The sequence below is a fragment of the Candoia aspera genome, chromosome 2, assembly GCF_035149785.1.
Source record: "Candoia aspera isolate rCanAsp1 chromosome 2, rCanAsp1.hap2, whole genome shotgun sequence".
NCBI lineage: Eukaryota > Metazoa > Chordata > Lepidosauria > Squamata > Boidae > Candoia > Candoia aspera.
The window spans coordinates 54,047,021-54,063,216 of record NC_086154.1 but is presented as its reverse complement, the minus strand read 5'-3'; the positions used below and the strand labels follow the sequence as shown (position 1 = coordinate 54,063,216).

Genomic DNA, 16,196 nt, shown 5'->3' with positions numbered 1-16,196 from the left:
CCAAAACCAGAACCAAGTCATCCACAAAAGTTCTTAACGTGTATGACTCTTTTTTAATCTTTACACCCACAATCCTCTCATCTTGTCTTATGTCTCTCTCTAATATTTCAAGAACTAAAATAAACAAAAGAGGAGCTAGTGGGCAATCTTATATTGTTCTTTTTTGGATCTCACATGGTTTGGTTAAATCTCCATTAACAATTATTTGTGCTGTCTGCAAAGTATAAATCGATTTCACCCATTTTATAAGATTCTTTCCAAAATTCATATCTTCCAAAACCTTAAACTAAAAAGTCCAGTTCAAATTGTCAAAAGCCTTCTCTGCATCTAAAAAGATCAATGTAGCTTGTTTTTAGTTATGTTGTTCCAAATATTCCAAAATATCCAATACAGTTCTAACATTATCTTTCAACTATCTTTTAGGTAAAAACCCACATTGATCCTCATGAATAAATTCTCACAAAATTATTTTCAGTCTTTCAGCCAAAAACTCAAACAACTTGTAGTCATTATTCAGCAGTGATATTGGTCTATAATTTCTTGCTAAAGTCAAATCTTGTCCTTCTTTAGGTGTTTCATGCCTTAGGCATGAAAGCCAGCTGGGTGACCTTGGGCCAGTCACTCTCTCTCAGCCCAACTCACTTCACAGGGCTGTTGTTGTAGGGAAAATAGGAGGAGGAAGGAGTAGTAGGTATGTTCACCTCCTTGGGTTATTCTATCCCTTAATAAAGGCAGGATAGAAAATTAAAAAAATAAATGACAATAAATTAATGTTATATTAGCCTCTCTCCAAGTCTCTGGCATTTTTCCTCCCTGTAAAATAGAATTCATCATATTTTGTAAAGGTTGTAAAAGTTCATCATTATAGCACTTAAAATACAAACTCGATAATCCATCTGTTCCAGGTACTTTTCCTGGTTTACCTTTTAATTGTTTCTGAAACTTCCCTTATCATTATAGGTCCATCCATAATTTGTCTTTGTTTATTTATTTATTTATTTTATTTATTTATTTATCTAATTTATCCCCGCCCATCTCCTCCCGTCGGAGGCCTCTGGGCGGTTTACAACAAATGATTAAAACCATCAGAATAATAAAATACAATAAAATACTATAAATAGAAATAAAGAATAAAGATAAAGAATAAAAATCCAAGCGATGAAACATCTAAAACAGTCCAAGTGTGGGAGGAGTGGTCTATAACAACCATCCCCATGTAACTCTATTCCCTTCTCCACCCCAAGCGAGGCGGCAGAACCAGGTCTTCAGTCTCCGCCGAAAGGCCAGGAGCAATGGGGCCAATCTCACCTCCAGGGGCAGCATGTTCCACAGGGCGGAAGCTACTGCAGAGAAGGCCCGCTTCCTGGACCCCACCAGATGAAATTCTTTTACAGACGGGGTCCATAGTATGCCCTCTCTGCACGATCGGGTGGGACAGGTTGATGTTATGGGGAAGAGGCGGTCCCTCAGGTAACCTGGCCCCATGCCATGTAGGGCTTTAAAGGTGATAACCAACACCTTGAATTAGACCCAGAAGCAAACTGGTACCCAGTGCAGCTCGCGCAGCAGTGGTGTTACATGTGCCCTTCTGGGGGCACCAAAAACAGCTCGCGCAGCTGCATTCTGGACCAGCTGAAGCTTCCGGATACTTTTCAAGGGTAGCCCCATGTAGAGCGCATTGCAATAGTCTATCTGAGAGATAACAAGGGCATGAGTGACTGTTCGAAGGGCCTCCTGGTCCAGGAAGGGGCGTAACTGGTGCACAGCATGTAGCTGCACAAAGGCTCTCCTGGCCACGGCTGCCACCTGCTCTTCAAGCAGGATCCGTGAGTCCAGGAGGACCCCCAAGTTACGCACCGGGTCTGTCTGGGGCAGTGCAACCCCATCCAGAACCAGAGATGTTAATGTCCTGGATACAGAAGAACCATTAACCCACAGCCACTCAGTCTTACTCATGACACTTACCAGGGTTCAGTTGAAGCCTGTTGTTCCCCATCCAGGCCCGCCCAGACACTCAGAGAGGGTGGTCACAGCGTCACTTATTTCACCCGGGATGGAGATATACAATTGAATATCATCAGCATACTGATGATACCTCATCCCATGGTGACGGATGATCTCACCCAGCGGTTTCATGTAGATGTTAAAAAGGAGAGGGGAGAGTACTGATCCCTGTGGCACCCCACAAAGGAGGGGCCGCAGGGCCGACCTCTCCTCCCCTATCAACACCAACTGGGATCGGCCCTGGAGGAGGGAGGTGAACCAGCATAAGACTACGCCGCCCACCCCCAACTCCCTGAGCCGCCCCAAAAGAATACCATGGTCGATGGTATCGAAAGCCACTGAGAGATAAGGAGAGCGAGGATGGATGCACTGCCTCCATCCCGCTCCCGCCAGAGATCATCCATAAGTGCGACCAATGCCGTTTCCATCCCATAACCATAATTGTTCTTCTGTAATCCTTGGTAAATTTTGTTTTCTCAGATATTCATCTATTTTCTCCAACAGAATATCATGTCCTTTATACAAATTAGAATAATATTGATAAAATGTTTTTGTATGGCTACATTGTCTGTTAATACAGTATCTCCCTCTTATAATTTCAATTTCAATCTCATTTTCTTTTTCTTTTTGAAATTTATAAGTCAGCTGTTTCCCTGGTTTATTCGCAGATTCAAAATTGCTTTGCTACCCATGAAGATAGATTTTATTCTATTTTCATGGGTAGCACCACAAAGAACACCTTGTAATAATAAAAAGAAGCTATTAAGGTATGGATCATTATTGTGAACCTATCTCTAGGCACATAGGAGCCAAAGTAGTGGAAGGTGTTTAATGCCACAGAGATCTCAGGATTCAGAAGCATCCTAATGAGTGCAACGCCATCCAGAACAGATTGGTCTGGACTTCTCTAGGCAAATGAACATCCGCTAACATGAACTCGTGTCTTTTCTGGACTGAACTTCAGTTTTCTGGCCCTCATCCAATCCATTATCATGACCACGTTCATTTAGGAACTCAAGGTGGCATATGTAGCACTTCTTCCTCCTATTTTTATCCAAACCAACAACTCTGTGATGTTGTTGGACTGAGAGTGGCCCAAAGTCATCCGATGAGCTTCTGTGTCTGAGGGTGTACTTGAACCTGGGCCTCTCTATTCCTAGTCCAATATTATACCACAGTGGATCTCTCGAGTTAAGTATTTCAAGTAAGCTTATTAAAAACATTAGTCTCGATGTATATTTTGTATACTGCCTAGAGTCCTTTAGGATTAAGGTGTCAATAAATAAATCCAAGCTGAATGGCAGCCTTTTGCAAATAGAAGGAGATAATATTGGAGGCATAATTAGAGTGGCAATCTATTTAATTTATTCTCCCTTCCTGGCAATCCTAACACTTGATTTTATTTAAATTGTGTAGCCTCTCCATCAACTTAGCTCAATTTTTAGTTCCTTTTGGGGGGGGGGCTATCAGAATGCAGTTTAATGGGAATGAGTATGTATGGTTTTTATGCATAATTAGCATATAGAGAAGGACTTCTGTGTTTAAAAGCTTTTACTGAAAGCTTCCATGTCCCACTTGGGATTAAATCACCTTTGCACATTTGAGTTCTCAGGCATTCTACACATCAACATCCAATATCCAATCTTGCTTTCCAGCTTTCCACAACCATCTCCCTTTCTGGATTTTGTTGACATATCTCCTTTTTCCATCCCAGTAAGCAGCAAGCCCCAACAGTTCCATCTCAGTTATCGTGCCATGTCATTGGTCTTTTCTGCATCACCGCTGCTCTGTGACTTTCTCTCAGCCACACAACTGATTCAGCCACAAAACCCCTTCTCTTCCTTGTTTTCCATGGACAGGAGATTTTAAGTGCCTTGAATAAGGCTATGCAATTTCCAGATTCTGCACTGTAGTTCGTATGCCCTTGGGCCAAAGAAATATAAACTAAACTGATTCTAAGAACCATTCTGAAAGGAAGCTAAGGAACTAAGCAGTCCTCCAAATATAGAACAGTAGTGTAACAGTTTTCCACATGGTCCGTGCCTCAAACAACTAAGGAAGAGGCAATGTGTGGCTTGACCTTTCAGTGGACTGCAACTTCCATGATCCTTCTTTGTGTCAGCCCAGCTGGCTAGGGCTAATGGAAATTAATTTGTAGATGCCACAATCTGGTCACACCAGTTTTAGCTTGATGCAGGGGTTCACCCACGCAGGCTTACATGAGTGTAAACCCGCACTCTGTTTGCATTCATTTGGCTCTTTCTGTAGACTAGATCACAGTTAACTGCCAAACTGTTGTACATTCAGAGGGCCCTACCCTGATTAGGTCACATTTCCAGTCACAGATGGCATTGGAAACACATGACCGCCCCCTTGCTTTACAAAGAATTGTCCATGAAGAAATGGGGACCAAGGTTTGTGTGCCCACCTCTGCTCCACACTTTAATTCTAATGGGAACAGGCTAATGAGCTTGAACTTGGAAGCATGGACCATGTGGAAAACTGTTACACTACTGTTCTACATTTGGAGAACTGCATGGTTCTTTTTTGTCATTCTCATACTAGCACAGAAGTGATTCTTGGTAATAGTTACTCAGTGTTGCATGTACATTAGATATGGTACCTTGCTGACACAAGGCAAACTTAATTACCACCATCATTTGTTCCTGTCCCTTGAATGGCAACATTCAGTGTGGAATGCTGCAATGGCTCCACTCTTTTGGGTCACAAGAGGGAAAGGTTCAGTAGTAGTAATAGGACAGGAAAGACTCTTGCATTTTTCTAAAAGAAGGTCTAAGGAACCAGAATAGGGAATGCAAATGAAAGCACACATAAACATAATGGGGGGGGGGTGCATTTCATTCCAAAAACATGAGGAAAAAAATAACCAGTGTCCTCCTTTATGAAAGATAAGTTTTATAACATTTCAGCGTGACCTCTGAAATGACAGGCCAACAATGAACAGTGCGGCCAGTCATCCATCATGAGAGGGGCTGAAATGGCCTTGTGTCGAATGAAATGTGCTGGAATTGGGTCATGGCTTTGTCATAAATTTCAAAAGTCTATTGTAGAAGTAGTGGTGGCAATGATGTTTTTGTTTTTTACCTCTGGACTGTCACAAATACCCAGAATGTCAATTTAGAATTCCTCCCACATATCTTGTTACAAACAGAGAAATTTGTCAGCTGTTATGAATATCAACCAAAGTATTGCCAGAATGGATGAATTATATTATTGTGCTCTATGAAGTGTAGGCTCCTAAATGTGTTGTTGAAAGACTTAATGGATCAGTTCCAATAGAAATAGCTGCTCATCATCTTTCAGCCATGTTGCCAAGTCCAGGGAATTGAACTCCTGAATCAAATTATTTTCTATCATTTCTATATCTTATGGGTCATTTGTCACTCCCATACATGAAGAATGGAACACAAGGCAAAATGTTCCCTAAATGTAGAGAACTAGAAAGTGAGAAGACCTGATATTTTTTTCTGCCATGCCAGTTTTCTGTTGTATGACGGCTGTTCTTCCCTGTCTGGTTCCACTTGCAGCGTAAGTGGTGGTGCTTGAGTTCACCCTCTCATCTGCTGTATCTGGAAGCTCAGTCTGAAAAATTGCACTAGGGAGAAGTGACCAAATTGGCTGGCACTCCTTGATCTGTGAGCTGACAACCTTTGGCCTTCTTCCTTTATGGGTGTATAAATAGGTAGTGAAGTTGAACTGCACAATCACACTTTCCTCCTCTCATATACAAGCTTTACAAGTATGTGTAAGCCCTCATGTATAAAGATTAGAATGTGGAAAGAAAAATATAATTAGAAGAGGGTGGAGGAAAATATATCCATCTTCTCTGGGAGCAATCAAAAGTGTGGCTGCTGAGCTTCAAGACAAAGGGACTCTGATTGCAAGACAGTATGTGGTTTGGGGAAAGTGTTCAGTGCCATCTAATAGCCTAAATTACTTCTCTGCACGCTAGATACTTACCATGCACCAGCATCTTTGGGTCATTTGTGTACATTCAGAGGGAATGTGCCCCATCTTGGTAATTGCTGTAATGTTGCAAACATGTTCGCAGTTTCACAATTACTAGCATGTGCACTCTTTTTACACGTTTATGGAACTTTGTCCTCCGAGCCAATCAGGACAGAGCTAGTTCCCTATCGGTTTCTTTGTAGATCAATCTAGATTCAAACCAGTCTGCTTTAAAAAAAAAAATTAAGTCTGCCAGCAGCCACGATCCACTGTTTTGGATGGCCAAGGAGTGAATGTCTGAACATCCTTAGGTTGCTTCATTATTGTTTTTTTTTCATTTTTCATATTTAATTATGAAAATACTTCTGCTGAATCTGTACCTTGATCTTTGTGTATGTATATATTACCTCTTGGGAGCTTAAGTTGTACATTCTACAGCTAACATACATTAACCTTGAAGGAAGCAGCACAACTTTTTAAAAATTACTATAAACACTAGATAATGTCTGTGTTACATAGAGAAATGTCCCCAAACCTCAGCTCCTTCAAGTTTGTTTCTGTATTTGTTTATTACATCTAAGTTAAGAATCACAGGTTTCTTGTGTGAAAGTGGAAGGTATGCAGGAGCAAAGTTTTTAAGGGCAGTGTACTGCTGAATGATCTCCTCCTCCCTACCATCTGCTTTGATTCTTGATAACTGACAGGACTGTAGTTTAGATCTTTTTTTCTATGTCATGTATTATTACTGGAGCAGAGCAATTCCTTTTGAGATGGTATTGAGTCATACACTGTGTGCACAATTATTAGGCAAATGAGTATTTTGACCATATCATCATTTTTATGCATATTTTTCACCTCCAAGCTGTATAAACCTGAATGCTTATTGGATATAAGCATATCGGGTGATGCGTATTTGTGTAATGAGGGAGGGTGTGGCCTAAGGAGATCAACACCCTATATCAAGGTGTGCATAATTATCAGGCAGCTTCTTTTCCTCAGGCAAAATGGGCCAAAAAAGAGATTTAACTGACTCTGAAAAGTCAAAAATTGTAAAAAGTCTTTCAGAGGGATGCAGCACTCTTGAAATTGCTAAGATATTGGGGCGTGACCACAGAACCATCAAACTTTTTGTTGCAAATAGTCAACAGGGTTGCAAGAAGCGTGTTGAGAAAAAAAGACGCAAATTAACTGCCAAAGATTTGAGAAGAATCAAACGTGAAGCTACCAGGAACCCATTATCCTCCAGTGCTGTCATATTCCAGAACTGCAACCTACCTGGAGTGTCCAGAAGTACAAGGTGTTCAGTGCTCAGAGACATGGCCAAGATAAGGAAGGCTGAAACTCGACCACCACTGAACAAGACACAACAGTTGAAACAGCAAGACTGGGCCAAGAAATATCTGAAGACAGATTTTTCAAAGGTTTTATGGACTGATGAGATGAGAGTGCTCTTGACGGACCAGATGGATGGGCCCGTGGCTGGATCAGTAACGGGCACAGAGCTCCACTTCAACTCAGGCGCCAGCAAGGTGGAGGTGGGGTACTGGTGTGGGCTGGTATTATTAAAGATGAGCTAGTTGGACCTTTTCGGGTTGAAGATGGACTCAAAATCAACTCCCAAACCTACTGCCAGGTTTCAGAAGACACTTTCTTCAAGCAGTGGTACAGGAAAAAGTCTGCATCTTTCAAAAAGACAATGATGTTTATGCAGGACAATGCTCCATCGCATGCATCGAAGTACTCCACTACGTGGCTAGCCAGTAAAGGCCTCAAAGATGAAAGAATAATGACATGGCCCCCTTCCTCACCTGACCTAAACCCTATTGAGGACTTGTGGGCCCTTCTCAAATGGGAGATTTACGGTGAAGGAAAACAGTACACCTCTCTGAACAGTGTCTGGGAGGCTGTGGTTGCTGCTGCACAAAAAGTTGATCGTCAACAGATCAAGAAACTGACGGACTCCATGAATGGAAGGCTTATGACTGTTATTGCAAAGAAGGGTGGCTATATTGGTCACTGATTTTTTGTTTGAAATGTCAGAAATATTTATTTGTAAATTTTGAGTTATTATTCTCACTTTAACAGATGAAAATAAACAAGTGAGATGGGGGAATTTTCATTTTTCATTTAGTTGCATAATAATTCTGCACACTAATAGTTGCCCAATAATTGTGCACACACAGATATGCTCCTAAGAAAGCCAAAACCTTGCTTTTACTTTCTTAAATATTCAGGTTTGAGGTTTATTAACATTTTGGATTGACCGAGAGCACTGTTGTTGTTCAATAATGAAATTCATCCTCAGAAATACAACTTGCCTAATAATTGTGCACGCAGTGTAGAAAATAAGAGGAAGGAGTAATAGGTATGTTCCCCACCTTGAGTTATTTATAAAAATAATAAAGGCGGGATAGAAAATAAATAAATACATAAATAAAATAAAATAAAAAAGTTTCCTGGTGATGTGCTTGATTCAGCTTTCCCAAATAATGCAGATTTAATGCAGAGCAGAGCAATGTAATCCAAAAGTACCAACTCTCCTTTGCAGTCTTGATGCCACTCCATTATTATTCTTACTGAAGTAGATCCTGCTGCATTTCTGTTCAGGTTTTCAGCTGAACAGGCCTTTTTCCTAGGATGATAATACAGGTTCCATAACCTAGGATTTTACATACATAGTGTTGTATGGTGGGGGGTTTTTTGTTGTTGTTCTTTGCATTCCTTTGCATTCATAATGCTAAGTTGCATGTAGCTACTATAGGACAAAATATGGCCCTGTTCACACAGCATGCTCTGCCATTGTGTGATTTGTTTGGTTTTGATGTAATATTTGTGAAGGCAGCCAAAGGCTCATCATGTTATGAATTCCAGATTCTGTAAACCCAGAATGACAACTGCTTTGGGATTGGGTTATACTATAATGACAATAAATTGTGGCAGATGCTCACTGACTGAATTTTTTGCTCAGTATGTCAGGTGAACATAGCCTGTTCAGATGAAATGGACCAGGCATCTAAAATCAATTGTCTCATTCTTTGGTTCTTGACCTTCACCCAAAAACTTCTAGGAAGGCAAGTGTATAGCAGCATAGCAGTAAAATACGTGAATTGAATCCCTACGACTGTATGAGGGACATGCCAAAGAACATAATCTTTGGGGGAGAAGGAAAAACTTATTAGTTCTTATTAACTAACTAGTTAACCTGTGTATTAACTAGTAAGTATTAACTAATAACTTGCAAGATTTCCAGAGAGCAATACACTGTGTTGAATATGAAAGCAGCCTGAAACAATAGAGTGGGCTGATTTGTAATCCAAGAAATAACAGTTGTCATTACTGATCAACATATCTGAGAATGAAATGTGTTTATCTATTGTGAGCATTATGTGCTTCTTTTACAAGAAATGCAGCTGTTACGTTGCAAACTGTGTTTTGATCACACTGAAAATGTGTAACGCAGCTTGTTTTCTGCTGACATGTAAATGGCAACTAAAATGCAAGTCCATCCATTGAAATGGCTTCATGCAAGTCAAATTGGACTTGCCTTCTCCAACCCAGTTTCCTTCCAATGCTTCCATATCACTCCCATGTTGGCTTGGATTTTTGTGTTAAGATTCCACACTGGGAAAAATAGGTTTTCACTATTAAGCCTGCAGTCAGAAGGAACACTGGATCCTTGTGCCTATTATCTTCTGAAATTAAGTCAAGTATAGAGCCTCAATTTAATAATGTGTTTTATTCTAACCATCACTACAGTAACAGATGTTTGCTGTGCACATTATTTGAAAGGGACCACTTAAAATATCTTACCAAGTGACTTGGCATTGTTAGCTCAGGCATGCCTGATTACAGTTTAAGAAAACCGAACACCACATGCTCACATCTGTAAGATTTAAGAGCACTTTATTGTTCATTAAGGCTACTTTTAAGTACAAAAAAAAAAGATGGCCTGCCAAACCTTTTTTAAAAATTGCCAGGTGAAACAAGGCCACAAAAGAATGATATGTTACAGATTTACAAACATGGAGAACATTGTTCAAGCTGGACTGTAGATCCTGTGGCTCTGTGAAAAAAACTTCATGTAAGAATGAGGTTAATATCCTCCCCCCTCCTCCTCCCCCCTCCCAACCCTTTTGGCTTTCAAAAAATAATTCTATTTCCCTTGGACTATTTTTCCCCAAATGGTTTTATATATATACACTACACATCACACTGAGACGATAATCCTCAGCGCACTTACTTCAAAGTATGTCCCACCACAATCAACACAAGTGTACATCCAAGTATTGTGTGTTAGGACTGCAGTGCTGATATTTTATGCCCCATTTACTCATCACAGATAAGTAAATTTCACTTTGTAGTATTGTGCTTCAAAGAAATGTCAAAAGAGTTCTGTATCTCACAAAGTCCATCTGCAGTCATTAGTACTTTCTTGTTAGACCGCTCAGTAGCCTGTAGCAACAACACACTAGTGGCTATTAATTGCTAATGCAGTGTTCTTATAGAATAACTGTGTTCCTGCACTTTTACTGTATTACAGACATCTACAACAACAAAAAAAGATCAACTTTTTTCTCCAGACAAAAACAAAAGAGAATGATTACAATAAAGGAAAGGGAAAAATTAAATAGCTACATATCATTAACAAATTAATTGTTCCTCAAAAAATACCTACACATTTCTCTGTACATTCTTTACGCACAGCGTAATGATGGTCTTAAAGTTACCTATATAAAAAAGTATTTTTTTCTGCACTTTTCTTAAGGGGGCAGGGTACTGAATGCCAAAGGAGACCGAGCATTTAACTACCCATTAACATGACAGTAAAAAGTGTTGAAGGAGTTTCTCTTGTCTTTTCCTGCTTTTAAAAGTAGGCAGCTACACTCTGTATGGAACAGGGACAAAACAGGTCCTTTGCTGATCTTTTCTCCCCTGCATGCTTTTCATTTTTACAAAAATATAAATTGTGGCCCCAATGCTATAACATAGTCCAAAATACATCACGTGCACTTCAGACTTTTGCCTTGTCCTACATGCTTTCTACAGCATCTATCTTTTCAGGTAACCCACCATTAAAAGGACTAGTTGTAACTGCTGGAATGTGTGGGGGTTGTGGGTAAGGCGTGGGTGAGTAGTTGTGACATTTAACAAACAGCTGAGCCTGTTACTACTAAAAGAAGTCTGTTCTTTATGCCTGCCTCTATTACCTAGTTAGTGACTATTAATACAGCAAATGAAATAAATGCAAGTAACACCTTTATAAAAAAAATAAGAGGAATGTATGGTGCCTTGGCCTAGGTTTATAAGCAGCCTCAAAAATTAGATTCTGAAATGCAATCTGTTTTTCAGGCAAAATATTTAACAAGATAGTTTTTGTAACTAGAACGTACACAGATAAATATATTTAATTTTAGTACGTAAGTTTGCACTGAACAGTTGATTCTCCACATGAAAATTGTTTCTTTTGTCATGAATGCTGCAGTAGCATCCTGTATCTCAGAACACTCCATGATATATAAACTGCTTCAGTTGAGGCCTGACCAGAGGCGACTGTCCAAGGTTGCTGGCTGCTACGAAAATGAGTATTTATCAAATACAAGTATCAGAGTACAACTGTACCAGCAGTAAGTTTATCTAGGACTGTTACTGGAAAAAAAAAACTAGTTCTCAACAAAGGCTAATAAGTATATTTCTTACTGTCTACACATTAATAGATACCAGCTATTTTTCCAATAAAACATGCATCTTTAAGCACTATTGAACCCTCTGACCTCAGCTCTATTCTAACAAACTGCAGTGTGGAAAAAAAATTAAATGCCCATGGTCTGTTGCTTATGCAGTCCAGTTGCAAGCATGAAGCACCTAAACCTACACCGAGAAGACCTATAACCTGTATGAGACTTCCCCTTCCCAAGCAGATGCTGCTTCTTGTTTTCAAGAGGCAGAGACACCAGACGCTTTTGCCAAGCAGTTTGCCCTCAGAATAGAAGCATCGTGCACGAAGTTGCTATGCAACCCTAGACCTCCTCCAATAGTGCAAATCATACATGACAGTTCTTTTCAAGTATATACATACAAAATTACTTCACAAAGGGAGAAGAAAGTAATGGAGACGAAGTCCAGACACAATTCTACCCTCAAGAAGCTAATCAAAGCATACAAGCATTTGGGTCAATGAACTGTACAGAATGGCTTTTTTTTTCTTTTCTTTTTTCCCCATTTACTCACATCTATATTTCATTTTTAGAAAGGGGGGGCAGCAGAGTTGCATCAGAGGTTTCTTTGGTAACTGAGGCAGGAAAAAAAGAGTGCTACATTATTAAAAAAATTTTAAAAATCAAATAGTTCCTGCTATCAATTTTAAGGGCATGTGTATTTTTTAACAAAAAGCCCAAGCAAACACAAACAAACATGTACTGAATCCTTATCTCCTTTTATATCATCCCTTCCAAACACTTTCTCTTTTGAGCACTGTTCAAGCTCAGCCAAAACAATACCAACTCATGTTTGGACGAAGAAACTGTGGTCCTGTGTTCATGAGACAACTGAAGGTGAATGATTATGATTGACCAGATGGGAGGAAGGTGGAGAAGAGGACTGGCCTCTCCTGGAAGCAGACTCAGGACTATTGGACACACCATCCTTTGCAGCTTTAATCTGAAGCCAGGTATCTCCAAGAGCTTTGGCAAAGTGGTCATCGACTGATCCTGTGATGGATACAGAGTTTGTCACTGGCTCTGGCTCCTTATAATTCTTGCCAAGGCTTCTGCGGAAGTGCTCTTCTACCACTGGATCACAGGCAGCAGTAGCTAAAGGGGGAAACGCAGAGGGTTATTAAGAAATGGACAAACTAGTGACTTTCCATATGACCAAAACACCTTCTAACTTCCCTTGCAGCTGTTCTGCTTTTTAGGCACCACTACAGTAAGCATTATTTACTTCTTAAGGTATGCATGTATTAATGTTATGTATGTATTGTTATATAATGCCGTGAATTGCTGTTTTTAATGGAAATGCTTTATTAGAAATGTCCAGAATATTTTTCTACTATTTGTATTTTCAGGCCTTGTAAATTAGCTAGAGAAAAGAAAAAGCCTGTATATTATTGTCATTTTAAATTGCTACCTGAAAAGTCAAAAACTAGATCTGTCCCCAGCCTGGGCAACCTCCACTTGTATAGATTTCAACTCCCAGAATTCCCTGGTCAGCAGGGCCATTGCTGAGAATCTTGGAGGCATGCAAATTGGAGAAGGCTGTCAGAACATGTGACTGAACTGCCTCCCTGTTGACTGCTGTATGCTCACAACACTGTTCCCATAGAAAACAGGAAAACTGGAAATCATGTAGGTTTTCAGAAGGTTCCAAAAAGGAACTAAGAGATGTTGAAGCTTTTAAAACCAATTCATTGTGCATAATTCTTTCCTTTGCATTTCTTGTTCATGTTATTCTAGACGAAATAATAAAGGCATTTCAATGTTCTCTCTTCAATATATTTTTCTGTAACCAATTCCACATTATGCTGTCATATATACACAAAGTCATAGGAGTTCCATTCAGATCTAAATTAGCTGGATCTAGGTCCTAATAAAACCAGTGTGAAAAGATTGATTGATTGATTGATTGATCTGATTTGATCTGATTTGATTTCTGTAGCCGCCCATCTCAGCAAGTGACTCTGGGCGGCTTACAACAATAAAACCATAAAACGATTAAGTTTACCATTACTAAGTAGGGCTAATTGTTCTACCTCCTGAATCACAAGCAGCTGCTGGGAAGCAGCAGTAAGGGAGGGCTATTAGTCTACTATCCATTCTGCTGAACTCCTGATATGCATTTGGCTGGCCAATGGCTATTACTAAATGCTAAACTAGATGGGTCCTTGGCATAATCCCAAAGCGGCTTTTCTTACATCCTTCCAATTTCATTTCCACTCCCCACAAACCCATTATTTTGATTATCTCTATTAACCTTTCAATTCAGCTCTTTATTATCCTACAAAACTAATTGTATATGTCTAGTATTATTGAATATAATAAAGGCAGAAGTCTTAGAAAAAACACACAATATCAAATCAATAGAAGTCCAGATCTAGTTTTCATGCACAAAAATTATAAATAATCTTCCACTGGGCAACCTAGATTTTCTTTTCTCAATAAATCGCAAAAATTCTGACACGCTTCAACATTCTTCCTAACACAAATAAGATCTTAATAGGAGTTCTCCTTTAGTACATAATACATTAACAGAAACATTTTTTAAAAAAATTAAGCAGGGTGAAAGTACACTGCAGTCAAATTAAATAACTGCAGTGTACTTTCACCCTGCTTAAAATTTTGTTTAAAAAATGTTTCTGTTAATTCATTACATTTATTAACAGTTATTTGATGACCACCTACAATGGTCCTTTTGGGTCCCTGGAAGGAAAATTGTGGAAATGAAGTGTTACTTACTGCTAGATGGTCTTCGGTAACTGGTTGGCACAGCAGCACCACATCCACTGTGCGCAATTGGGCAATGAGAAAGGTTACAGTTACGATTGCTTGCAGAGGCACATGTGATTACAGATGGACGGTTCTGAGGGTAAAAGAATAGTAGAAATCCCGAAAGAGTTATTTAACATAGTGCTTACGATTACAGAGCAGTTCCTAGGGAGTTCTAGGAACAAAATGTGTGAAACCAACTGATGAACACATTTCCATTCTCCAAAATTCATACTAGCAATAGTTTTAATGATTTAAAATAACAATCTGACAAGATTCCCAGATCAGGCAAGGCGTTACAAAAATTGGGAGCAGACAACGATTTTAGGAATCATTAAGTCAGAGTCCAAACTGCGATGCAGAATGGAACTGCCAATATGCAAAGTAGGCTGTCCTAGGTATTTCAGCAGTTTTCAGATTACTGCCAGGATGAAGAAACAGTCAGGAACTGTTAATTCCCTCCACCCACAACTTAGGAAAAAAAAAAACTTGTTTCCATTCTTAATTCTTTAGTACACAAAAAAACTCCTAAACAGACCTGCTCTGCATATGAGCATCTCACAACACAGATCCAGGGAAGAGGTAAAAGCTGTGTCTGGGCCAAAGGGTGTCCTGCATAACGCCAACCTGCCTGTGACGAAAAGAGGCAGTGGCTACCGCACTGTCTTGCCTCCCCATCTAATGGAGTTAGGAAAAGCAGCTTTTTACCTGAACACAGACTGCAGCTGAGGCTTAGTATACCAACATTCTGTGTCTTGTGGGTTGGGAATTCTAGCACCAGCAAGCTTTTGACTGGCTACTATGGCCAGAAACTTTTTGTTGGCCTCTGCTAATGTGAAATCTGAACTTGAGATCCAAATCCAGAACTATCAAATGTTATGGCCTTGCTCTTATTCATACAGATTTATTTACTTAACCTCTACTAGGTCTGTGCAGTGCCAAGGAAGTAATTAAGAAAAGGCACTTCAAAGAGTGCTATCCTGGGAGAAGAACTGGCTGCTTTAAAAGTTGCAGCTAAGAGCTCTGCTCATAACCCCATGCACTCGGTAGCATCCCTGGGGCACTGGACCCAAAGCACTGTACCGCCCTAATTCTGCTGCACCCCAGCAGAAGCACTCTTAAGAATAAGTTACTCACAGTCAGAGCCAAGGCCTTTGTGAACTGTAGCTAAAGGAACAATACAGAGAGAGCAGACACACAACACACAAGCATGCTGCATTTAACCCAAATTCAGACTGACAGAAAATCAGACACAACTAGTAAGGAAGAACTTGCAAGCAATACTGGGCTGCCTGAGATATTTCTTCACAAGACTAGTTGAAGTAACTGTAGGCCCCAATTCATATCTCGATATGTAACTGTGAAAGGCGTGTCAAATAAGCTAGTTACAGGAACTAAGGGACACTGTATGGTTTGGGAAGAAGCTCTTCCAGGTCATCCAAAATGCTAGCAGTGGAAGTACTTGTATCCATCTAGCAACCTGTTTGGTTCCCAATATTCAGAGATGACTGCTTTATTGGATCATATTAATAATTTACTTTAGCCATGTATTATTGCTTTTTTTAATGATAATCATTTCTTAACATACTCTCCAGGCATCGTATAAGCCATTAAACATTATTAAAACATTGAAAAACATAGTAATACACCACATTACATACCACAAAATAGGACATCAGTCAATACTGAGATAGTTAATAACCAAAAGCTCTTCAGAGTAATATCCAAGCTGACACAGAGTGA

The 16,196-nt window shown here is 39.7% G+C and overlaps 1 protein-coding gene across 4 annotated transcripts in view; it reads right to left on the bottom strand.

Moving 5' to 3' along the window:
* Positions 1–9,859: 9,859 nt before the first annotated feature.
* Positions 9,860–16,196, bottom strand: part of VGLL4 (vestigial like family member 4) — a 96,466-nt gene continuing 90,129 nt past the window's right edge. For all 4 annotated transcript variants that reach the window (XM_063291845.1, XM_063291844.1, XM_063291846.1 and 1 more), the window contains 2 exons: positions 14,424–14,547; positions 9,860–12,782 (listed from right to left, as the gene is read on the bottom strand). In XM_063291845.1, coding sequence (XP_063147915.1) covers positions 12,508–12,782; positions 14,424–14,547 — 399 coding nt within the window. In that variant the 3' untranslated portion in view covers positions 9,860–12,507. The remainder of the gene's footprint in view (positions 12,783–14,423; positions 14,548–16,196) is intronic.